We start from the raw sequence: 25,157 nt of genomic DNA, 5'->3' as shown, positions 1-25,157 counted from the left end.
CTTCTCTCCCGAGACCCGTGCCACCTTGTTTACATTCATCAGATCTGTTCGCCAGCCTCTTGTTAGGATGCAGCCGTCGCCGCAGCGTCGCGGTGAGCCGAGCACACAGCTCGAGTAATGTGTTTGCAATCACGCCCGCCCGCCCGCCCGCCCACCTACTCCCAAGACGTTTTGATCAGCGTGGAAGAGTAGGCCAAACGCCCTCCAGAGGGCCTCTCTCAAGTTGTGTGCTGTATCTGTGTGTTGCTGCATCTCTGTGTGTGTTGCTGTATGTGTGTGTGTGCTGTATGTGTGTGTGTTGCTGTATGTGTGTGTGCTGTATTTGTGTGTGTGCTGTATGTGTGTGTGTGCTGTATTTGTGTGTGTGCTGTATTTGTGTGCTGTATGTGTGTGTGTGCTGTATGTGTGTGTGTTGCTGTATGTGTGTGTGCTGTATTTGTGTGTGTGCTGTATATGTGTGCTGTATGTGTGTGTGTGTGCTGTATGTGTGTGTGCTGTAAATGTGTGTGCTGTATCTCTGCGTGCTGTATGTGTGCTATAATTGTGTGCTGTATATATGGGTGCTGTATGTGTGCTATAATTGTATGTGTGTGTGTGCTGTATGTGTGTGTGTGCTGTATTCGTGCATGCTGTATCTGTGTGTGCTGTATGTGTGCGTGCTGTATCCGTGCATGCTGTATCTGTGTGTGCTGTATGTGTGCTGTACGTGCGAATGAATGTGCTGTACGTGTGTGTGTGTTGTGTGTAACATTTTTTCTAAAATCCTCGACCAAACGGGAGTACTGTATAAATGTGTTTCCTTCTTCATGACGGCGAGTCTGTTATGCAGGAATCATAGGTCAAAATGGCAAATTTAAGGCTCGGAAATCGATGCTGAAAACTCAAGGTGACAGCCCACGTGAACATTTTATAAAGCATCAATATCAAAACATCTCATTATCGCGATGTCAGACGCTTGGAATTGGGTTATTTAGGAGGAATTTGGAACCGCCGTGAGAGCTCCGGTAATACTTTAGAAAATGTTCCCGCATGATTTTGAAATTCTTCTCCGAAGCACGCTCACCCCCCCCCCACTCCCACCCGTGATTGGAAATGTATTGCCATTTCATTCGCCGCAATTTAGAGCACGTTTGATAAATAGGATATTTCTTTGATGGGTTACGGATACGGTAGCTGCAGAAATGTTAATCCTGGTATGATTTTTTTTTTACCGCATAATGAATTAAAATCTAGCGAGCACTCACAAGAGATGTTACACACACACACACGCACATAACTGACCCATTTCTCATTTCGCTGCTGAATGTGGGCTTGATCGTGCCGTGGGTCATGGGGGCAGGGGTTGTTTGACCATACTTCACCATTCTGGTCGGCAGAGATTGGTCAAGGCAGAGGGAGCATTATCCTCTGCTGCCTACCACATAAGCCCCCCGACCCCTTACAGCCTATACCACCTGTTATGCACGGCGGTCGACCTTCCAATCACCGTGCATGTACAAATCCTGCTTAGCTTCTAAGAACTGATGAGATCAGGCTTATTTTGAGTGATGTGGTCATTGAGAAAATAACAAAACGTTTCTTTACATATTAATGGCAATGTCTATATGTTTTTTTTCTCGGTGTGTTAATTAAGAAGCGTAGTGAGATGCTGTAGTACAAGACGTGGCTGGGTGACTTTGGGGTCATAGCGCTGATGAACCGAAACCAATGGGATTCTGGATTCCAATTCGGACTCTAACCACCTGTGATTAAATCGGATTGTCAAGTGGAGTGAATTCATGGCCTCAGTCACAAATGAGTGCTCAAAAACAACCCCCCCCCCATGGCTTCTCCCACACGTGGCACATGTGTAGATTTAACAAGTATAACGCGTAAAAACAAAGTTTGTCACTATAAATCCTTGATATGCGTGGCATCGGGGCGGCTAGAGTCCTCTCGTCCTCTGGCTTGAGATGGCTGCCACCTATGGGTCAGATGATTGTCTGGCAGCATTAAACAATTGGTAATTAAATATTTTAAACAAATTCCCTAAAGAGTTTAAAATTTTGGAAAACATTTTTCACGAAAATGCATTGTCACGCACAACGAGTCTGTGTGCAAAATGTCAGCTCGATTGGATCACGGGAAGTGGGATAAAAAACGATCGAAAGATTTGCACGGTCCTAAGCAAGCAAGCGAACTTAATATGAAGGATTTAAAAAAAAGGGATTTCAGACGAAGTTTCGTGATATCTGCTTCCGGTGAGATGAGGGGCATATCCTAACGCACAGGGCAAAGCGGAGCTCTACCTGGCAGAGTTCCCCATTTATTATTAATTCTATTCTTCATCTCGCAGTTTTTAATATATTTCCCGAGACGAATGCCACAGTACGTACGGATCCATACCACACCACGACGCTAAAAACATCCACACCAAGCAGCGGAGTGAAAGGTAAACGATAACATTTGAGAGAACGATGGGCAGTCATGTTTTGGCCCCCTGACCAAGGAAAATCTGAGCCGTTGACCTTTCCACGCGTCCACTCGCATGCACGCACACAGGCACGCAGTCAAAGACAAAGATCCCCCTTCCCGTATAGCCTGAATGGACTGTTGGGGCAGCACCACGCCTGGTCGCCTTTCTCTCCCCAAGTGGCGATGTTTACACACTGCAACAGGTACTCATTTGAGGCTGAGTCAACCTAGTGGAGGACAAAAGACCGGTTCAGACAATCGTCACTGTTGGTGGCTGTGAGCGGGAATCGGTTTGCAGCGGCTTTGGGCTAGTCATCTAACAAAGACGGTCACTGCATCGCGCGCTTTCAGATGCGCTTTTGCGGCCGTCTGGAATGCTCTTCCTTTTGATATCATGAAGCCACTTGCGCTTTGTACTTTTAAAGCATCTAGATTGAAAACTCATTTCTCTTGAACTGCTTTTTGCGTGTAGTTCGTTTCCCTTCCTCCCGCACCTCCGATTAGCACGGTTTGGCAACATACGATGGTGCGAAAGAAGTTCAACATACATTCGTACGGACACACGTAGCGCAGTGCAGTGCAGGAACGTGCGTGCGTGATGGGCATCTTCGAGCGAGACTCTTGTCGCACGTGCGATGGCTGGTGGCTGCGATGGCCATGCCTGGGAGAGAAAGAGGGCCTCGCTGCCTTAAGCGCCACCACACGTGCGAGCCACAGAACGCGACGGGATGACAGACGCTTTCCGCTCGCGAACGTAAATGCAATTTAATTCTCTGGCGCGCTTCTAAAAATACGTAACGTGTCGTAAAAGCAAGTCGTTGTCATTGTGTGTGTGTGTGTGGTTTTTTTTAACACCGTTCTCGTGCTAAACGCCGACGACCGCGCTCCCGGCTCCCCCCTGTGTGTCTTCCTAATGGTGGTGAAAACTTCGTCTGTTTTGCAGGACAGTCATTAATTCCGGCCTGCAGTACATTTCTCAGCGCGCATTCAAGAACAACAACCTCCTGCAAAACATGTGAGCGCATCTCGTTGCACTCGGCTAACGCGACACTTTCCGCTGCCAGAACTCGTCCAGTAAAGCCGCGTGTTTTGTTCGGAGGGCAGAAAACAAATGTTAAAGTGACGAATACAAATGTGGAAATTTGTTTGACACTCGGAAATTACTTGCTAACGGTGCGTGCGGTTTGCCCTTGAACTGTGTACTTAAATTTTTGAACTAAATGTGAAACGGCACCTTAACAGTGTTCACATTGCCTACAGCGTAGAATAATTTTACGTGCTATGAAGAAGGGCCGAAACGTCACTCATTTTACGTTGAATATTTTTAAGGGCAGTGCTATCTGATGAACGTTTCTTTAGTTTCGTTTTTTTTGGTTACACTTTGTCACGTCCTTCAAATCCGGTTAAGCGGTTCCAACACTGGCCGCTTGTTTTAGAAACAAAGCGAAAAAAAATATGCCTCGCGGAATATTTCGACGAACCAAATGAGGCCTTCCAAAGTGGGGGGAAAAATAAAAGTAATCTTGGTGAGGGTTTTGGCGGTTATAAATTACTCCTGGATATTTTGTCAAGGTCGATTAAATGGACAGATGCGAACGGAGCGAGAGAGACGGGTGATTACTTACGACGCGTCAACGCTGGCGAGCGAGGAGAAAGAAGCAGATTCGTATCGCGCGAGCGAGCCTACGGGTTCATTATCGCATTCACGCGAGTCCCTATCCCCATATAAACGTTCATGTGTCCACCCACCACCCCCCTCCAGCCAGGCAAGTGGTCCCCACCTACGTGGGGCAGTGAACCCCATGTTTTCCCCCTTCATTGGGGGGGGGCACCTTTCGTGCCGAGATCGGGCTGTTTGCTGTTCACAGAGTTTACGTTCCGCCGCCCCATCTCTCATCTCCGTTCTGTGATCGGCGTTTTGTACGGGGGGTTCACGTTGAGTTGCAATAATAACAATACTAACAACAACAATAACAACAATAAGTCAAATTTTGATTTAAAGCTTTCGTGACTGCAGGGATTCATCTTCCTGGTTCTTTCGGTAAAGTCACGTAGAAGGGAAATAATAAAATAATAAAAATAAAACATAATAAAATACAATTCTCACGTCCTTGAGGACGGCTGCTTGCGTTGTGGCCGAAACGTCGTGAGAATTATTTTATTATGTTTTTTTAAATAATTTTATTATTTCCCTTCTACGTGACTTTACCGAAAGATCCAAGAAGAACAATAAGTCACACGCAAGTCCGAGATGTGTGGACCAGTCGCACCGACCGAGCGGGCAGCCGAGGTGACGGTTGCGCTCACTTCAGAGCTCACCTGACCATCATCAGACCTGACGCCGCTCACCAATCGTAAACTCATCCAACCCTCACTACTCACCGGTAACTGGTACAGTAGATGAGCATTGCTCGGGCCGATCGGCCACATTAATCTGGTGAAGAGCAATTTTCATTAATTTCGACCTCACTCACGTACATGTATCATAAGCGGTCACATTACTTCTTATTGCTTGACATTTGTGGGGTGGTCTAGGAGTTCTGAACACACACACACACTAGCTGCTTATTATGTAGATTTCAATACCCAAGTACCTGCACTAATCATGTGATGGGATGTTATCACCTTTCATGTGAACGGTTACGATAATAACAGTCCAGCGACCACGGGGAAAACACGCAAACTCCAAATATGCAGGTGTCAGGGTCGGGATCGAACCCACGACCTCCTTGCGTCCAAGGCGAGGTAGTTAACATCTCGCCACCGTGGCACTGATGGGGAAGGTGCTGTTAGCGGGCACCTATCAAGGCCCACGTGATGCACAAGGGGCTAGTCAGGCTGCATTGTGTCTCTCTCCAGCACTGATGGTCATTGCACACCTCACCAGATATTCAATTAAGGCTGAGCAGACCCAGAAGAGGGCCATGATTATTTCAGATATCATTCACCGATTACATTTTACAGCCTTTGTCACTCCATTGCTGGATGAAGGCCTCCCCATGCTGCTGTTTTGGTCATGGGAGCTATTTAAGCAAACCTTACCTTCTTGGTAAGTGTGGTGAGAGGGACTTGGTTCAGGTTCAAACATCGCTCAACACCGATGTTATCCATGTCCGGGAATCGAACTGAGGTCGCCGGGTTCTTAGCGCAGGGCACTAACCACTGACCCCACCGCTGCTCCTACCATATCAAAGACAAAGATCCCCCGTATAGCTTGAACAGACTGTTGGGGCAAGTGTTGTTAGCGAGCACCTATGAAGGCCGGCACGGTACACGAGTGGGTGGGTGGCCAGCACCACGCCCGGACGCCTTTGTCTCCCACGCGGCGCTGTTTATACACCGTGCCAGGTACTCATTTGAGGCTGAGTCGACCTAGGGGAGGCCCAGGACCTGATCAGATAATCGTCGCCGGTGTTGACGGCCGTAAGCGGGAATTGAACTTGCAGGGCCTGGTTCATGGCGCAGCTCGCTAACCGTTACGCTATCTGCTCCCACAGTATATCACGGGTGCACGCACGCACACACACACACAGTGGTTAATGTATATTACACGTATTTTTCACTGTCCCATAGATTGCGAATAAATTGCGAGGCACGTGCAGTAAATCATGTGAAACTAATCTGTGACACGCAATATGAAAGCAACTAGCAAACGAGATTCATGGCTGGAGAAAATGTCTCGGAGATTGGAATTGGCATTGAGAAAGCAAGGGGCTCGCCACACGGAGATCTTCACATTCCAGATCCTCCCACCCCCCCCTCGCCCTCCCCCCGCCAGTTATGAACATTTGGAGAAAATCGCGCTTTTGTGCTTCGGCAGTTTGTGTCATTTAAAACCGTTGTATTATTTTACAATACGATGATTTTAGTCGGCTGTTTTTGCCCAGGAAAGTCTCACTGAGTCTCAACATATTGAACTGCTTTTTGTGTGTTTAGTTTGTTGTCCTACTCCCGCCGCACGGTTGGCTACGTACGGCGGTGCGAAAGAAGTTCAACGTACAGCACGTTTTTTGTTTTGTTTCAGCAATGTTCCTGTCAAGTTTTAGCTTTTAGGGGGTGCGACGTCGCGGCTTTGTGCGATCCCACTTGCGTAATTTGCAAGTTTTGGGATATTTGGCAAATACTCGTTAAATGTTTTTTTATTTCGCTGTGGGAGGAAACCCACGCAGAACAGGGGAAGAACATACCAACTCTACACAGAGAGGCACCCGAGTCGGCAATCGAACCAAAGTCCTTTTGGCTGCGAGGCACGAGTGTTAGATCTGCGCCATCCCCGCCGTTGTAACGAATTCATCTTTTTGGTGAGCCCACAAATTGTTGCAATTAAAAATCGATTCGATATATTTTTTATACATATACAGGTTGCTTCAAAAAAATGTTAACACTTCGGAGAATTTGCAACAATACCACGAGAAATGTGCCTCCGGACTCTGGAGACCACCTGGAGAAGATTCCAGGCACGTGTTGACAATGATGGCGAAACAAGTGGAGACCCTTTGACGTTTTGAAGCTATTAACATACATTTGTTTTATTGTTTCTCTTCTACGTGACTTTACCGCAAGAACCAAGAATATGAATCCCTGCAAGTCACGAAAGCTTTAAATAAAAATGTTACAGTGTATTATACTGTTTTTTCCATGTAAGTTTAAAAAAAACATTTAAGCACCCTGTATATACTGTTATGAATGAGAGAATTGGAGAACGAACACGGGTCATTGACTCCGTTCGAGCTGTAGGGTAAAGTGAGCGGGCTTGGGCAGTCCACGTTGCTACGTGACAGAGTGGCAGCCGAGGAATGGAACGAGGTCCCCACGGCACCGCAGAGCGTGGAGACGGAGCGACGGAAATTTCGCTCTCACGTGCAGGTGACACGCAGATTATGAATTATCACAGCGGGATTGTGTGAAATGGCGACAGCTCAGGGGGGAGGGCCTTCGTCCAGCAGTGGATTGATCGTGGCTGAATTGATGGCGGCTCGTGGAGATGCATCTTCAACCGTCAGATTCTTCTCCGACTCACTCCTCCTCTCCGTCAAACGTTTCCGCGGGAAGGGCAGGGCGGATCGCTCGTCGCGTGCCGAACGAGCATCGCGCCTCGACGCAGTTCGATGCGAAAAACGTAATTTCTCAACAAATTAAATCCCAGCCAGACGTCCGCACCACCTCTCCTGCAGTGGGCATTGATTCTTAAGAGCATTCATTAGGGCATTTAGGCACTTCCTCCCCCCCCTTTTCCACCCCCCCTCCATGTTTTAGTCTTCTCCTACAGGGGTATCGGAGCTTAGGATGACACCAGGTGCGTTTCACCTTTGGAACCTCATTTGCCAGTAAAAAATATGATAATTGTTTTTTTACCCTTCTATCTGGCCACAAAACTGACACCTTTTTTTACAATGAGTCATGTTTGCATAGACCACAATACCTGCAGCCATGATGCAAACAAAAAAGATAACTCTGATAATGTATGCACTGTCCTTGAAGTTGATTGGTCCACACCCGAGACAGCTTTCCTTAGAGCCTAGTCTCACATGGTTTGGACCAGATGACGCCAAAAAGCGCACAACTCAAAGACAAGGTATTGTGGTTTATGCAAACATGACTCATTGTAAAAAAAGGTGTCAGTTTTGTTGCCAGATAGAAGGGTAAAAAAAACAATTATCGACAGGTGGGTTGTCGAGTTTATCGGACCGGTTTATTGGAACGCGCGGTTTAAGACGGGTTTTCTCACGTGTGGTTTGTGCTGGTGTCAACCCACTTTCATATCCTCTGCGCTGCGTACCTGAACTCGTCTTGTCAAGAATAAAATACTTTTGGGAAAGAAAAAATGATCCCAGAGTCGTGCGGCTGAAACAAGGGCGGCTCTTGGCGCCTCAGAAAATAACTCCCCAACATATTCTTAGGTTTTTTTCGGTAAAGTCACGTAGGTAAAAAAATTAAAAAAAAGTAAAAAAAAATAAAAATCACGACGTTTCGGAGGCAACACAAGCTTCCGTCTTCAGGTGGAACTGTCACAGCACGATAGCTGTATCAAGTGAGAGAAATTCCAAGAACACAGTATTTGTATATATACTGGTTGAGGGTGGGAGGAGCCACCCTCAACCAGTATATATACAAATACTCACTTGATACAGCTATCCTGCTGTGACAGTTCCTCCTGAAGACGGAAGCTTGTGTTGCCTCCGAAACGTCGTGATTTTTATTTTTATTTTTTATTTTACTTTTATTAATTTTTTTTTTACCTACGTGACTTTACCGAAAAAAACCTAAGAATATGAATCCTTGCAGTCACTATAGCTTCAAATCTAGAATCTCCCCAACATGATAGTCACCATCGCCGGAATGGAACATTTATTTGCAGCCAACTGATTATCATTGTTATTGAGACACAAAGCATTGTGTGTGTGTGTGTGGCTTGCCGCTGTGGGCAGTAAAGACATACGCGTAATTATTAATAATCTGTAATCATAATATCATTCGGTGGATGAAGGTACCAAGCTCTTACCCCTGGCACGCATGCGTGACACACGTGTGTGTGACACGTGTGTACGCTACAACCGTACACACGCAGTACAGTGTTCCCTCATTATTCGCGAGGGATACGTTCCGGAGATGCTCGTAAATTGCACATTTTGCGGATAATGATGTTGCCATAGGAATATCTACCTTTTTAAATAAATTACCTTAAATAAATGTATGATTTGTATCTCTCGTAACTTTACGTCACCACTGTATCTCATCACTGCATCCCTCATCACTCTTTCTCATCAGCTTATCTCATCACTTTGTCTCATCACTTGATCTCTCCCGTCATTCTAGCTCATCACTTTACGTCACCATTTGATCTCATCACATTCTCGCAACACATTCTCTCTCGTCGCCTTATCCCATCAACGCTCTCTCTCTCGCTCGCTCTCTCTTACTCTCTTGACGCAGCAGTGGTGTAGAGTTCCAGGCGCGTTTCGCGGACAGCCTAAAACCGCGGATGGCGAGTCTCGCGAACGAGGGGGGATAACGGTGCGTGCTGCAATGGGCGACTCGCCCGCCGGGAAAGGAAATAAGCCATATAGCCACCGTCGCTTGAACACTGACCGCCTTTGTTACTGGCAAGCGGCCGCGTTCCATGGGCTGTGACCCCCTGCGAGGATTCCCATGCCGTTGCCTTGGCTCTCGCCTGACCTGTTGTGTAATAATATCCAATTAGTATGCCAGACCCCATTCCTACCCCATGGCTCTATTGGATTGTATGAATGAGCTGAATTTAAATAGGGATTGGTTTTTATATATAAAGGATTACGTGCTTTCCTGTTTTTATTTTATATTTGCATTTTGTTTCCTCCCCCCCCCACCCCGCGTAATTCTTCGTCGGTTCATTGATTGTTTCGTTTTGCGTTGTCTTGTTCTCCCTTTTATTGAAATCGGGGTGCACGTCACTGCTTGAAAGCGAGTGCTTACATATAGCAGCAGCAGTGGCCGCAACAAGATCTCCCTTTCTACTCGAACACCGTTCTTCTTTTTCCCGTTCGAGTCGCCGCCGTTTACGTTTCTCCGCCGATCTGAACGTCGCTCCACCGACGACCAGCACCGCACACGCACACACACACGCGTGTGCGAGCGTGTGTGCGAGCGTGTGTGTGCGCCCGGCCATGCGTCTGACATTGAACCCAGGTGGCATTGGACTCATGGAGATGGCCGCGCAAAGCTGCCTGGCTGGCCGGCTCACCCGCGTGTGCTAATTTGGCTCGGGATCTTTAACCGCAAATTAAGTATGAGCACCCTTTGGGAGGAAATAATAATGCTGACTGTTCTTACACTCTAGCAATACGCCCTCTGTGTCTCCGTCTCTCTCGTTCTCTCCGCCACGTTTGGGCCGGATGTGGTTATCTCCCCCCCCGACTCCCACACCGATGGGCAATTAAGCGACAGACAATCCCCGCACCTCCGATTAGCACCGTTGGATACGTACGGTGCGAATTAAGTTCAACGTGTACATACCTCAGTGGGCTTTGCCTGGTAGGACGAGGATGGTTTAATTTTGTTTTCATGTTTTTGGGTGATTTGTTGACATTCTCTTGTACGTTGCCCTACTATCATGTTTTTCGTCTTGTTATTGTAACGTTCGTGACCAACCCGACTGGACATCTGTGAAAAAGAGCGGTCACCAATCTCATAACCTCAGACCGCATTGCAACGCCACTGGCGACTTACGTCATTTGCCGGTGGCGTTTGAGATATTTCGATATTCACCGGGTTCATTTGCTCGTCCTTTCCTCGCACCTCCGAAAAGCGCGGTTGGCTACGTACGGTGCGAGAGAAGTTCAAAATACATACGTACAACATGCATTGTATACTCTTTGGTTCTTTCGGTAAAGTCACGTAGGTATAAAATAAAATAAATTACGACGTTTCGGACGCAACACAAGCGTCCGTCATCAGGTGGGAAAGCATGCTTGCTTTCCCACCTGATGACGAGTATGGATTCCTGCAGTCACGAAAGCTTCAAATCAACATGCATACATGCATACCTTGATGCAAGCAAATCTGGCTGTGACGGTCCCACCTGATGACGGAGACTTGTGTTGCCTCCGAAACGTCATGATTTTTTATTGTTTTATTTTTATATAATTTCATTTTTTACCTACGTGACTTTACCGAAAGAACTAAGAGTATGAATCCTTGCAGTCACGAAAGCTTCACATCTAGAACATGCATACTTCTTAATACAGGTTTTTTTGGGACGATCACGTAAATATATAAATGTGTCGTTAAACCCACCACCACCCCACTCAACCAATAAGTAAGGTTTGTCACGTAAACAGAACGTGCCAATAGGTCACTAGCACAGCACAACCGGTGTGTTGGAGAGCCAAGCCACAACATTACAATGCATACTCCTGCGGAAGTACGCTGGGTCAGTCGACAAGCTCGACGTGAGCACAATACGAAAGTCGATTGTCTCGCCATGCGAATAGGGGTAGCGTCGCATGTAAAATGGCCATGGTTCCACCACGTGTCAACGCGGGGCCTACGAATCTCCCCGCGAGTTTGCACCTCGAACCGCGGACCGAAGAGGAAAGAGAAGAGCTAGGGGGGTGACGACTCCTTGACGCCCACGGGGAAGGGGAGTTTCACAACATCCGCGTGCGGTGATTCAGCAACCCGCGGCGATGCGTTCACAGTGCCAGATTATAATGCGTGTGCGTAGGCACCGCTGCCGGCCACGCGCCTGCAATCAAATAAGAGAATCGAATGAAGGATGGCCTCACCGAACGCGGGGGTCACCGCGTTCCTGGAGAATGCCGCGTATGGCCGAAACACGCGATTCGACGATGTCGCGCCGGGCAAGGCTTTCCCCGCTTAATAATAACAACTCTTGGAACCTCCGAGTTCAACCAGTCGACACAACAAAGGCTCATTCCTAGCAGCGTGCTTCAGCCGCACCGAACCTCACAATAATAATATCCAGTGCCTACCTTGGCTCCTCCCACCCTCAACCAGTATATATACAAGGACTGTTTTCTTGGAATTTCTCTCACTTGATACAGCTATCGTGCTGTGACGGTTCCACCTGAAGACGGAAGCTTGTGTTGCCTCCGAAATGTCGTGATTTTTATTTTATTTTTATTTTACTTTTATTATTTTTATTTTTTTTACCAACGTGACTTTACTTAAAAAACCTATAAGACGTTCGCGCTGGGGCTAAAACGAAGCGTGACCCAAGGCGAGCCCGGCTTGCGATGATGACCGAAAACCACCTCGCGAGTGCCACGCGCACAGCGAGTGAACGCGCCGTCGCCCGACCCGCCGTGCGGCTCGTTAGCTCGCGCGCTGCTGCTGCTGCTCGAGTGCAGGTGGTCGCGGGCTCGGGACGTCTGTAGATTGTCAAGGGCGGTGGTGGGGGGGGGGGGCGGTCAACCGTCGGGTGACCGCGAGGGGAGCCCGCGTCCTTGACCGCTGAGAAGAGCGGTGCATTTAGGAAGCGCACGGCGACAACAATGAAAACTCCAACTGCCGCGTGGCGGTTTGGGCTCCCGTCGAGCTGCGCACCACAGACACAAATGTGGCCCCACTTGTCATTCCAACTCGGCGCCCTTGGCTGGGTACTGGAGTTGGCTGTGAACCCCGCCGCCCGGTGCCAAAAACAGCCCCCCCCCCCACCTCCCCACCATCTCCCCGGAATAGATGTAACCCATTAACAAGATTGGGAAGAAAAAAAAGCCCGAACTTTATACAATACAGGAACAACAAAAAACAATTTATATTCGATTAAGTAGAATCCCATTAATGCTGAAGCACACACTGCAGAATATCCTTAAAGTAGGGAGCCATTTTACATTCTAACCGTGGTGTCCGCAACACATTTGCCCTCTGCTGTAATCGTGGCTTAATTTAATTTAAGCCGGGGCTGTCCAGGGCTGAGCTCTGGAAAATGTTTTGCTTGTGTCGGGGGCGGGAAGGGGGGGCGTCCACGTATGGAGGTGGGGGAGGGGGAGTTTGGGAGGCCCTGGAAAACATTTTCCCGATAAATTAAGCCATGCTTTAATCGGATATTTCCTGCTATAACATGGATCAGAAACAACATTCGACAATTCAGCTGGAACAAGATCTGAGCAGGGTACGAGAGGAACGTTTAGGAGATGCAAAAGGGAATTGCACATGGATCAAGTTCAAGTTTCAAGTTCATTTGATTAGGTATAGCCATGTGAGCCATTCGGCTCTTGAATCAGGTGCAACCGCAACAAACAAAAAACAAAAACATGAACAAAAAAACATCTTAAAGTGACTATGTGCAAACAGAAAATCCAAGAAAAGAAGGCAAAATATTGCAGAAAAAGCACCGTACACCAACACTGTGTGCAATAATCCCAGTGGGATGCAAGTTAAACAACAACAACCACAAGACAACTTAGATTAAGGCCATCAGTCTAACTCTGTACCACAACAAACAAACATGGCCAAACCGAAAAACTTTTCGAAAATCACCAAAATAAAGCCATAAAAGCAATGAAACAGTGATCATAGGAACTGTGACCGAATTTTCACAATGAACGCCGTAAACAACATGTACCACCAAACTCTGCAGCCATAGCTGGCTGCATGAGTCACTCCACAACAGCAGGAGCATCAGTCGGAGTGTCAATATTTTTCAATGCACCTTTAAGATCAGCACGCTAAATCAAAACACAGATCATACTTTGCAGCGATCATCCGGAGCGAAACATTGTATTTTAGGCCACTGAATTGCAGTGGCGGCTAGGGGTGTACAACTCCTCTAGAGCAGAGAGCGCATTGAATTGAGAGAGACCCAGGAGCGTTTGGGGACTTCTGTCCGTGAAGTCTCCGTGCCCCCTCCATGCGGCTCTGTACCGGGCTCACGTTGAAATCCTATAAAACATATATATATATATCTAACTTAAGATAAGCAAGTGTGCATGAGCAGGGTGAAGCGATAGAGGGTACGGTAGCGCCTATGGACGAGACACGTGACAAAATGGCAACCGAAGGAGGGAATGTGCCCGGGAACGCGTCCTCCGCGGAGATGGAGCGAGACGGATTGTGGCATCGCCGTAGGGCCACGCGGGGTAGGGGGTGGGGCAGGTGACAACTTGGGAGTAGGCCTTCATCCAGCAGTAGATAGATAAATGCTGTCGATGAGGAATCCCATGCAAAAAATAAAAAATTTAAATTATATTCGTTTACACATCTGAAATTTTTACCGTGGACTGTCGTTTTTACTTTTCGATTTAAAGCTTTCGTGACTGCATGGATTCATCTTTTTGGTTCTTTCGGTAAAGTCACGTAGAAGGGAAATAATCTTCTTCTTTAGTGCTGCCTAACGGCGTGTGCGACTTCACGATGATATTGGTCCCGGTCTAGCACGGCGTGTAGAGTTTGTGCTGTTGTTAATTGTAGCCATGTTTTGATGTTACTGAGCCATGTCGTTTTTGGCCGTCCTGGTCGTTTTTTCCCTTCGATTTTTCCTTCCAGGATTAGCTTTAATAGCTGGTATTTGTGGTCGTTTCGGGCAATGTGGCCTAGGTAGTAACACTTCCTGCTAATGATGGTCTTCAGCAGTTGCCTGTCAGTGCCCATATCTTGCAGAACTTGTGTATTGGTGGTTTTGGCTGTCCATGGGATTTTCAGCATTCTTCGATACAGCCACATCTCGAAAGCTTCGAGCCTTTTTGTTGCTGTTGTTGTCAGTGTCCACGTCTCAACTCCGTACAGCAAAATTGACCAGATGTAGCATTTCAGTGTGCGCAGTTTCAGTGATGTACTCAAGTTGCGGTCTGCAAGGAGTGTTTTCCATTTAATAAATGCTTGCCTTGCTTGTTCAATTCTGCTCTTGATTTCGACTTCATGGTTCAACTGATCGTCAATGATTACACCAAGGTATTTAAATCGGTGTACTTGTTCCAATTTTTCGCTACCAAGCTTGATTGTTATTTCGCTTGTAGTTCGGCTGACCTTCATAACCTTTGTTTTCTTTTTATTAATTCGTAAGCCCCATATTTGACTCTCTGTGGCAACCTCGTCCAAGATTTGTTGTAGGTCTTGTTCCGAAGGGAAATAATAAAATAATACAAATAAAACATAATAAAATAAATTATCCGACTGATGCTCCTGCTGTTGTGGAATGAAGATGTCGTTTTTACTGTTAAACTGAATGATGTAAAAATAAAAAATACGATTAATTTACAGCACTTTATCCAATCCACTGCTGGATGAAGGCCTCCTCTCCCTCACCCCCCCCCTCCAACCCAAAACCATGTCAATCATGAATTTTAATTGACCATACTTCACCACGCTGGTTTGGATATCCCCCTCTGACCAACGCTGTTAGCCACGTCTGGGGAATCTAACTCGGCTTGACGGATTTCACAGTTTCGCGGCGCGGTACTCTGACCGATGCGTCTACCCCGCACTCCGTCATCGCGCATTAACGAAGCCCGCCTGGTCAGCACTGCGTTTGCTACTCTCAGCCGCGTGATGTTTATTAATTGTTGCTTCTCTCTTGCCCCCTGACAGTGACCTTTCCAATAACAAGCTGACAAGCCTCTCTTGGAAGACCTTCCACGGACTCAACCTCTCGAAGCTGTAAGTGTCTGCGGCTTAAACTCCCCACACATTGGCCTCGACCCTCTCGCACTGCTCGTTATGAACATTTTTTTCAAATATATATATATTCTCTTTCTCGTTTTAATGATTGCGTCTTTATGAAAATGGTACCAAAATGTATACGTTTAAGTATACACACAAGAAGCAACTAGGGATTGACGGAACCGAGTTAAAATAAGCTGGCAATTTTAGTTTTAATTGTGTGCCACGTGTGGGATGTGTTGTTTAGTCGGGGGGGGGGAGAGGGGGGGGGCGGTATTTGTGGTTAATTGTGGTTAATAATACATTTTAGAACCGCCACCAACAGGTTGTGTGGAATTATCCTACGTGCGGCTTTTCAATTTGTTGGGGCCAGTGATGGCATGGACACTATTAGTTGCTCTGTACGAGTTGCAAGGCACCGCTGCACTGTATTTAGGATTTTAACGTCATTTATTTGGGTGCTTGATGCAAGTCGGCGACTGGAATTTTTGTTTTTTAAGTCATAACGGCCAACAATATCACAACCCGCTTTCACAGCTTTTGCTATTTTCACCACAATATTCATTGTTGTTTTTTTTTAAACTAAATCTGAGCAAGGTGCATGTTTTGACAAGGTGACGAATGTATTTTAGTGAGTTGGGAATTAGAAAAAAAATAGTAAGTCACAGCATAGCTCATCATAATTAAATATCACCCTTGTCCCACGAGAAATTGTAGGTGATAAGGTTAAGATCTCCAGAGAAAACACTTGAGCTCAGAGTGGTCATTCTCCCCGCTAGAATAGAGAGGAGAAAGAGAAGGGGAGGAAAAAAACGGTGAAAAGGTCAGCGTTCCGACTTGATGTGCGTCATAGGCATTACGCGCGCGTGCACATTGAACTAAAACACACTTGCTTTTTTTCTCTTCCATTAATATTTACGGGATGGGAGGGGGACAGAATGTATTTTACTAAATCACCTCAAGCGCGTGCCTGTAATAAAGTGACCGCTTACGAAAGTGGAGTCAAAGGTTGACACACGGTGGAAGTGGGGGTGGTGGGGGAGAAAACTTTCCACAGCGGAATACAATTTAGCCCAGAATATATTTCGTACGAGGCAGTGCCTTGGTAACACTCACGGTTGGCAACGCAGGCCAGTTCGATTCTACCTCCTGGCACGGTAGCCCCGAAACTCTGAATGGGGTTAAACGTTTCTTAAATCCCATTGTGGCGTGGCTTTCTCAAAATGCTCCCCCCCCCCTCTTCTTGTCCAGGCCCTTCGGCCAGCAGGGGCACGAGCGAGCAATTGCAGGGCTACACCTACACCCGCACCTTCACATTATTTCAAAGCCTCTGACATTACAAGCCATACAAATAAGGTCTGTCCAGTTGCAGCATCTCACCGAAAACAAAGGACAGCAAACTCTGTTTTTGTCACGGTTTGTTTCTCATAATTTAGTTGCAATTACTATTCACTATTTACAATTGGTCGCGCTCGATGGCACCGTTACGAAATGTCCCCCGATTGTGAATGGTGAAGCGAAGTCGTTCACATTGCTTTGGCAATTCCCTGGCTGTCACTGGAAAATCCATGCGCAGGCTCATCCAGGGATGGGATGATGGGGTGAGAGATGATAGCAAGATCTCGCCTTCTTGCGGCTTCCGGCTAGGTATTTATGGGAAACAGAACATTGAAAATGTAATTTGAATGTTTTTTTTATATATTATATATAGGGTGAACAAAGCTCATTTTATGTACATTACAAAAAAAAAGACATTGCACACACATTACGTGTGTGGCAATAAATTACAATTCATACGACAAAGGGGTAAATGAATTGTTGTTTGATAACGCAACGTGAAAAAAGACGGTTAAATTCATACGACCGACATAATTCAGAATTCTTTTTTCTTTTGAGTGAGGTTATGGAAAAATCTGTAGCGTACCCCCACCACCCACCCGGCCAACGAATTAAATTGTTCCGTGAATTAAACACGTGGGGTTCTGAGATCTGAACTCCCGTTAACAACCTGACCGATGCTGGATGTGAACGTCCAGTGAAACATCGTTCCCATGTACATATTGTGAGATTCCTCTCCAGCAACAACAATACGTGTGTATGTGGGTACGGTGGAACACTTCTTTCGCACCGTACGTAGTCAACCACGCTAATCGGATGTGCGGGGGAAGGACATCAAACGAAACACATAAAACGGTTCGAAAAGACATGAGAATTCGCAACACCGTTGGCGCTGCTGAAGCAGTCATACGTTTGTCCGCGTTTGATCCCCGTGACACGATCATTCATCGGCTGTGTCGGGTGGAGAAGGGTGTGCCGACACACATTTTTACACGATGATCTAACGCAAAGGAAATGATTTATGAATTATGCAAAGACGGTCTTGAAAATAACAGAATTTAAAGTAGGGGCAGTTTAATGTGTTTACAAGGCTCGCAGACATTACCATTGTTACCGTGTATGTCTGCGTCTATGCATGGGTACCCTTTGGCGAGCGAGATTCTTCTGACATTTACTTTGTGTCATGAGGTTAACGCTGTTCAACTGCCCGATTGTTTGTAATTTTAATGATTTTTTTTCCCTCCTCCGCTTTCCCGACTGGAAATTGTGTTGTAAACAAAACCCATCGTTCAAGCGGTGGGGAAAATCCTATTTAAATGCTCTTTCAAATACATAATATTAAACCATGTAAGACATGAAATAAACGCTATAGGAATTCAATACAAACCAAATCAATACCAAATGGTATATATGATCCAATGTGCCTCTTTACTCTCCCATGAAATCTTACAGGATATTAATTTGGAAAAAAATTGGTTTCGTGTTCGACTGTCCCATGCCAAGATCTCCAGTAAAAACACGGAACGTCGGACAAACGTTGATCCAACGTCAGGTTATAACCGCATGCCAACGTTGACCCAACGTTGCATGTTAGAGTATTTAGCTGCTGCTATACATTTCCACATGATGATAAGCCACTTCGTTGAGCTATCATTTGTGGCCAGGTCGCCTGTGCAAGAGAAGCTACATAGTTCAGTGGACCTTACCTAGTAAAATAAAAATAAACAGTTTTTTTTTTATGTTTACTGGGTCTTCGTTCGCAATTGTGGCTTTACACCGCATGCACCGGGAACCATGGACATGCATCTCAATTATGTGAACAACAAATGTCTTCATTTAAATCGAGGGTTTTTCATAGCTTGCAGTGTGATCCAGAATTGTTTTTTTTGGGTTTGGGCCTCCTGGTCGTATTCTCACGCCCCCAAATTCTTGCCGTTTGCTCCCCGCAACCCGACCAAGATTGTCACGTTTAACAGAGATATTATTACTCTTTGGTCCTTTCGGTAATGTCACGTAGGTATAAAATAAAATAGCAGCGCTCCACTTCCCCCCCCCTCTCTCGATCTCTCCTCCTTGGCTCCCCCTCCCCCTCTCTTACCTAAATAGCCTCTTTTCACGGCAGCTCTTTTTCCCACTTCAGCAATTGTTTCTTGCTGTGATTGTCCCACCCGACGACGGACGCTTGTGTTGCGCCCGAAACGCCGTGATTTAATGTATTTTATTTCATACCTACCGTGACTTTACCGAAAGAACCAAAGAGTATGGATCCCTGCAGTGACGAAAACTTAAATTCTAGAGAGATATTATTTACACCCTGCCGATGCATTGTTCGACTCGTGACCAACGAAGCCAATTCCCGCTGGGGACTTGCGATTTTAAGTGACTGGTATGCAACGCCAATGTCTAGCGAGCCGTTTTAAGGCCGGGCAATATGTCGTCGTTGTACATGTTTGTATTAAAACGAATCAACAAAACTCATCATGGTAACCCGATGTTATTTATGTTCGTGTGCAGGCGTTTTTTTTATTTTGTGGTTGAATCGTCCAATTAGATTTCAATTGAGAATTGAGTTCCTTGAGAAGCTCTCAGAACTGAAGCAATTAGTTGCTGAAGATGACGGAGGTGATGTTGTCGAGCCAATGAGTCAGAGCGGTAACTGGTACTCCCCGAGGGTGACATTAAGAAATTAACACTCGTGGTGCAACTCACTTTGTACGATCAATCAAATGAACTCAAACTCTCGCATGTGCTTAAGGGTTGTAGATTGGTTGCACACGTGAACTGAATTTGCTTCAGTTCCTTAAGATACTCCTAGTGCGTGCAGCGAAACGTCAGACAATCATGCCCAAACTAACATGCCGTGCAACTTTGAAAGCACGTCAGAGGAGCTAAACATTATTTGCGTGTTTTTTTTTTATATAGCTGTACAGAACAGCAGTTTTCTTGGAGAAAAACACGAGCCACTCGAAGCGTCATTGTCAGTTATTATACAGTGCGATCACACTTCATAGCAATCCCAATTACGTGAGTTGCTTTTCACAAGACATGTATTCGAACAAGTTACCCCGTTCACCATCTTTGCTTTTGTAAACACGGATCACTGCCCTCACGCACCTCTCATTCATCGTGCAAATCCATTCACGTGGAATTCAGAATAAGAAGAATAAGACAAATGAGGTTCGATTTTTTTTCTTAAACGAATGGGCATACAACTTGTTTAAATATGTAGAAATGCTGAGCCGTACCTAACTACATGTTAGAGCGCAATTTACATATATTGTCCTCGATAATAATAATCAGTACAACCCGTTTGTCATTCTGCTGCTGGATGAAGGCCACCGAACACCGAGTTACTTCGCCACGCTGGTCAATGTGGGTTGATGACCTCGGGACTGGTTCAGATCTTGCCCGCCACTGATGTTTGCCCGTGGCTAGGAATCGAACTCTGATCACCGGGGTTCAATGCGCAGCACGCTAACCATGGCGCCACCGCTCTACTTGTGATTGACCGCGTTGTAAATTCCTGACGACAATAACTTTATTTTTTTTTGAAAGGTTACACTTTGCTTCTGTTTAAACACAGACGTTTTTAAACACAAACACGCGCACAAATCTATATGAATACGTTACGTACGGGAGGCAAAAAAAACTGGATTGAAAAAGAAGTTTTGAAAGATTTATGCTGTTCCTTCCACAATGAATATTACATTATTTTTTCTCGCATTAGCATTTGAGTATAATTTTAAAATCACTGCTCTCCAAACCGCAATCCACTCACGTCGTCTCCCCTCCTTAATTCTGCTCATGGAACGAAGTCGGCAAAGTCACGCACCACCGCGGAGTTTTTATTATTGAAAATCTATCACCCACTTAACCCTTTTCGGGACAAGATGAACAGGAACAAGCCAATTACTCTCCATTTTAACATTTTGTCTGCTGTGTACGCTGCGTGTGTGTTAAAGCGATATTCAAACAACAACAACAACATACTTTTTCTTTGCGTCCATGCCGTTGTCCGCTGGTCGTTTAGTGAATCTTAACAATTAGCAATTATTAACGATGAGTGGATGGCGGCACGGACCAATCAATGTTGGAATGCTTTTGGAACCGTTGACCCGACGTTGAATAAACGTTTCGTCCAACGTTCCGTGTTTTACTGGAGGTTTTGGCAAGGGACAGTCGAATACATGAAACCAAGTCAAAATCTTGTTTTGCTTCGAGCGTGTATGAAGGGATGAGCTCTGGATTTTTACGCATTTTGGATTCTCAGCTTGTTTGTGTTCCTCCAAAAGTATTGTATCCAACAAAGATTCAGGTACACAAAGAGGACACGTGCATGGGAATTGACACCAGTACAGACACAGTGCGAATTACAATGATCATTACCAACGTTGTAGAAGTTGAAGCCATGTGTTTCAATACACTCTGTGTCACGGGTGTCTAATTCCTTAACTCGGATAGCCGGATTATCAGATTTTTTATGGCAGTTTTGGATATTTTCTGGATTTCTTGGATGGTACATTACGCTGTAATTATATGTGTCTTAGCAGTGACACAAGTGGTATTACCCAGGGTGCAATGTGACACCACGGTTAATGGGAAAGCATAGGAGTGATGTCACATTTGTGGCAATATTTCTGGTGATGTCACACTTTCAGATAAAACCGAATAAAAAACACATTGTGAGATTTTAATTTATTTTATTTTTCGGATCAATCTGGAAAACCGGAACAAATTCCAAAGTAATAATTTAAACGTACATACTTTAGCACGCACCATGCGAATGTAAGCTATAGTGTAAATAAGTTGCGTTAGTAACATCGCGTGCGTAATGATTTTTTGCTGTTGTAAGTTTAAAGGTAAAAAAAGTAAAAAAATAAAGGTGCAGACCTGCAATTTCTTGCTCACAGCACTGCTGGTGGAAGAGTTTCCTCGATAGGGAGAGCCCCGGAGAACCCCTGTGGAGCATTCTTTGACCTCTTTGACGCCCACCAGGCCTCTTGGAAGAGGTGGTGTTACTCACACCTTACTCATACTCTTTGGTTCTTTCGGTAAAGTCATGTAGGTATAAAATAAAATATATTAAATTTCGATTTAAAGCTTTCGTGACTGCAGGGATTCATCTTCTTGGTTCTTTCGGTAAAGTCACGTAGAAGGAAAATAATAAAATAATAAAAATACAACATAATAAAATAATATTATATAATTTTCTTATTATGTTTTATTTGTATTATTTTATTATTTCCCTTCTACGTGACTTTACCGAAAAAACCAAAAAGATAAAATATATTAAATCACGACGTTTCGATCGCAACACAAGCAATCATCATCAGGTGGGAAAACCACAGCAAGAAGATTTTTTGCTGAAGTGGGAGAGAGATGCCGTGGTAAGAGATTATATAGGTACTAGCAGAAGTACCCGGCGTTGCCCGGGTGAAAAATATATTTCTTAATAACCTTACATATATACACAGATGGGCTGCTACCCCTGCCCCCCCCAGCCACGATCTCCTCGGCCGCTGTGCAGTAATATGTACGGCCTATAGTGTGGTGGGGTGTCGAGGCCTAGTACCGTGCAGAGCCTCCGGCCTCGCCTAGATTGCCCACCCGGCTGAGGCTGGGTATTGGGGCCGTTACCCCCCCCCCCCCCCCGCGCTACAGTAATGCTGTCTAATCGCTATAATTTTTTTATCTACCGATCTTATAATAGTAATTGCACACATTGGGGTGGGGGGGGGAGTGAAGAGGACGTAAAACTTTGATGAATTTACCTCAGAGTCGCGTGTTAATGCGTGCGCATATTTTTAACGGGAATTAAAAATGGCGTCCACCCAGCAGCGAATGCGTCACTACCCGTTGCCAGGGGCAACCGCCGTGGTCCGCGATGAACGGGCCAATCGCAGCGCTAGGAAAACCAAACGGACCAATCGTGTCTCGCAAATCCCTCACATTTCGTCCAATGAAACTGCGTATGGTCCGGCGACACACAGACAGACAGACACACAGACAGACAGACAGATTTGCGATTTTATATATATAGATGAGAGGGGGGAGGGGCAAGGGAGGGGGGTAGGGAGAGGGGAACGTTGCGTGGACGCTAGGAGAGGGAGACGTGAAGCTAGGACGGGGGGAAGTGGGCGGGGCTGGAAGTGGGAGGCTGAGAGAGCCGGGGATGCGCGGGGGTGGGTGTGGAGGATGCAATAACAAAACAGCAACAATGCCAATGAAGCCACAATGCCAATGCAGCAGCAATGCCAAACGCTGGACAAAATCGCCTTACTAACTCCAGGTTAAACCCATTTAGACCGCTGGGTGAACGGAATTTTAAATATTGTCCCATAATGTTTCAACGGCCGTGCCCAGAGTTGGAATCGAACCGGCGACCTCTGAATGGCAAGTCCAGGGTGGGGACCATTACCCACACAGTAAAATACGTCCCATGCACAATTGCTTTTACAAACTTAAGGTTAAACTTGTGGTAAACAATCTCGTGGTGTGCCGTGCCCAGCTCCGCAGTGATTAATTTAAATATCATTTTAAGAAAGCTTTGTAAAGCCTAAATTACAGTCTTCATTAGACCAAATTTAGTTTTCCGATTCATTTACATTTTGGCTTGCACACAGCCATCATGAGCGTGATTAATTTACCACATTTATGTGTGTGTGTGTGAGGTGCGCGGTGGCGCAGTGGTGAGCGCACTGAACTACAACGCCCCCAGCAACCTCTTTCCCGGCCCTGTACACATAACATCAGTGGCAAAATATCTGAATGCCCTTTCGTGACATTTTCCCTCCACATTTAGAAACGTGCATTCACATTATTTAGATGATTTCGCTGCTATAAATTTCCACACGATGATTGGCCACTTTGTTGAGCTATCATTTGTGGTGAGGTCACTCCTGAAAAAGAAGTTAATACCTCAGTGGGCTTTACCTGGCAATAAAAAAAATAGTTGAGTTTTATTCGTATATTTTTTTAAGTGATGTGTTTACCCCTCCTATAATTTTTCACTCCTATCGTGTTCTCTGTACTGCTTGTTTGTTGCAACGTTTTGACCCCGTGCCCTGACTGGATATATGTGAAAAGAGCTTCATAGCTCCTCGGATTCCTCCAGTATGAATGCATATTCTGATTGTGTTAACGGCAGTGCCTTCTTCGTGAGCACTTTCCCCATCGCGGAGTTCACGAGGGCTTCCCAGGAGCACTGCTCTTGTGTGATATTCTGATTCTGTGACCCCCACGTGACCTCTGTGACGGTCATTCAATCCTCTGCCCTTGCAACCCCCCGCCACCTGCCATCGAAACCACTCTGTTTCACGTTACCGCTTTTTAAAACCACGCGAAGTGCCTTGAGCCGGGGCGCTCTGTAAATATATAATAAGACAAGAGTGAGTGCTGGACATTGTGCAGCCTGTGAACATTGGTACTGGAGTGGCAAAGGCGGGCGGACATGTGGTTTGTTGTTGGCATTCGTCGATGCATACGGGGCCTAAATAGGTGGTCACTAACAGCACCTATATTTTTTCCGTGTGTATATTTTTTCACGTGTGTATATGTATGTAGGGAGCGGTCGTGTAGCGGTTAGCGCGCCGCGCTATAAACCTGGCGACCCGGGTTCGATTCCCGCTCACGGCCAACACCAGTGGTGACGATTAACTGAACCGGTCCTGGGCCTCCCCTAGATCGACTCGGCCTCAAATGAGTGCCTGTGCGATGTGTACGCATGGTCACAAGGGCGACAAAGGCGGCCGGGCGTGGTGTTGTCCACCGACTCCCTCGTGTGCCGTGCCGCCCTTAATAGGTGCTCGCTAACAGCACTTGCCCCTACAGTCTGTTAAGGCTACACGGGGGATCTTTGTCTTTGTATATATCACGGGGCAAGAGAGTATTTAAACACACATTTAAAATTCCGGCAGTGGATAGAGCACACACATTCAGCTTTGCAAAAGCACAAAGGATAACATCACCGCCATTTAGTGGCAAACGTTTGCTGATACTGCTGTTTATACTGTTGCCACTGCTACTGATGCTACCCCTGCCGATGCTGCCCTTGGTGTTGTTTACAAGTTATGCTCAGCTGCGTCGTCCTGTGACCTGAGCAATACCAGCGGTGGGGAGAGACAAAGGCGGCCAAGCTAACAGACACAGGGACTCCTCTACTTACGAACGCGTTAGATTCCAGACGTCTGTTCGCAAGTCGATTAATCATTAAGTCCAACTTTACTCCTGTTATACGGCATGTACACTAAACACGGGGAATGGCTTTA

General features: G+C 46.0%; 1 protein-coding gene across 1 annotated transcript in view; it reads left to right on the top strand.

The window, feature by feature from the left end:
• LOC144734829 (BDNF/NT-3 growth factors receptor-like) overlaps positions 1–25,157 on the top strand; it is a 280,911-nt gene that overhangs the window by 78,045 nt on the left and 177,709 nt on the right. The window contains exons 3-4 of the mRNA XM_078617227.1: positions 3,398–3,469; positions 15,481–15,549. Coding sequence (XP_078473353.1) covers positions 3,398–3,469; positions 15,481–15,549 — 141 coding nt within the window. The remainder of the gene's footprint in view (positions 1–3,397; positions 3,470–15,480; positions 15,550–25,157) is intronic.

The sequence above is a fragment of the Lampetra planeri genome, chromosome 53 (assembly GCF_965212315.1).
Source record: "Lampetra planeri chromosome 53, kcLamPlan1.2.h2, whole genome shotgun sequence".
Lineage (NCBI taxonomy): Eukaryota > Metazoa > Chordata > Hyperoartia > Petromyzontiformes > Petromyzontidae > Lampetra > Lampetra planeri.
Note: the sequence above shows the minus strand (reverse complement) of the source record. Positions and strands in the feature narration are given on the sequence as shown.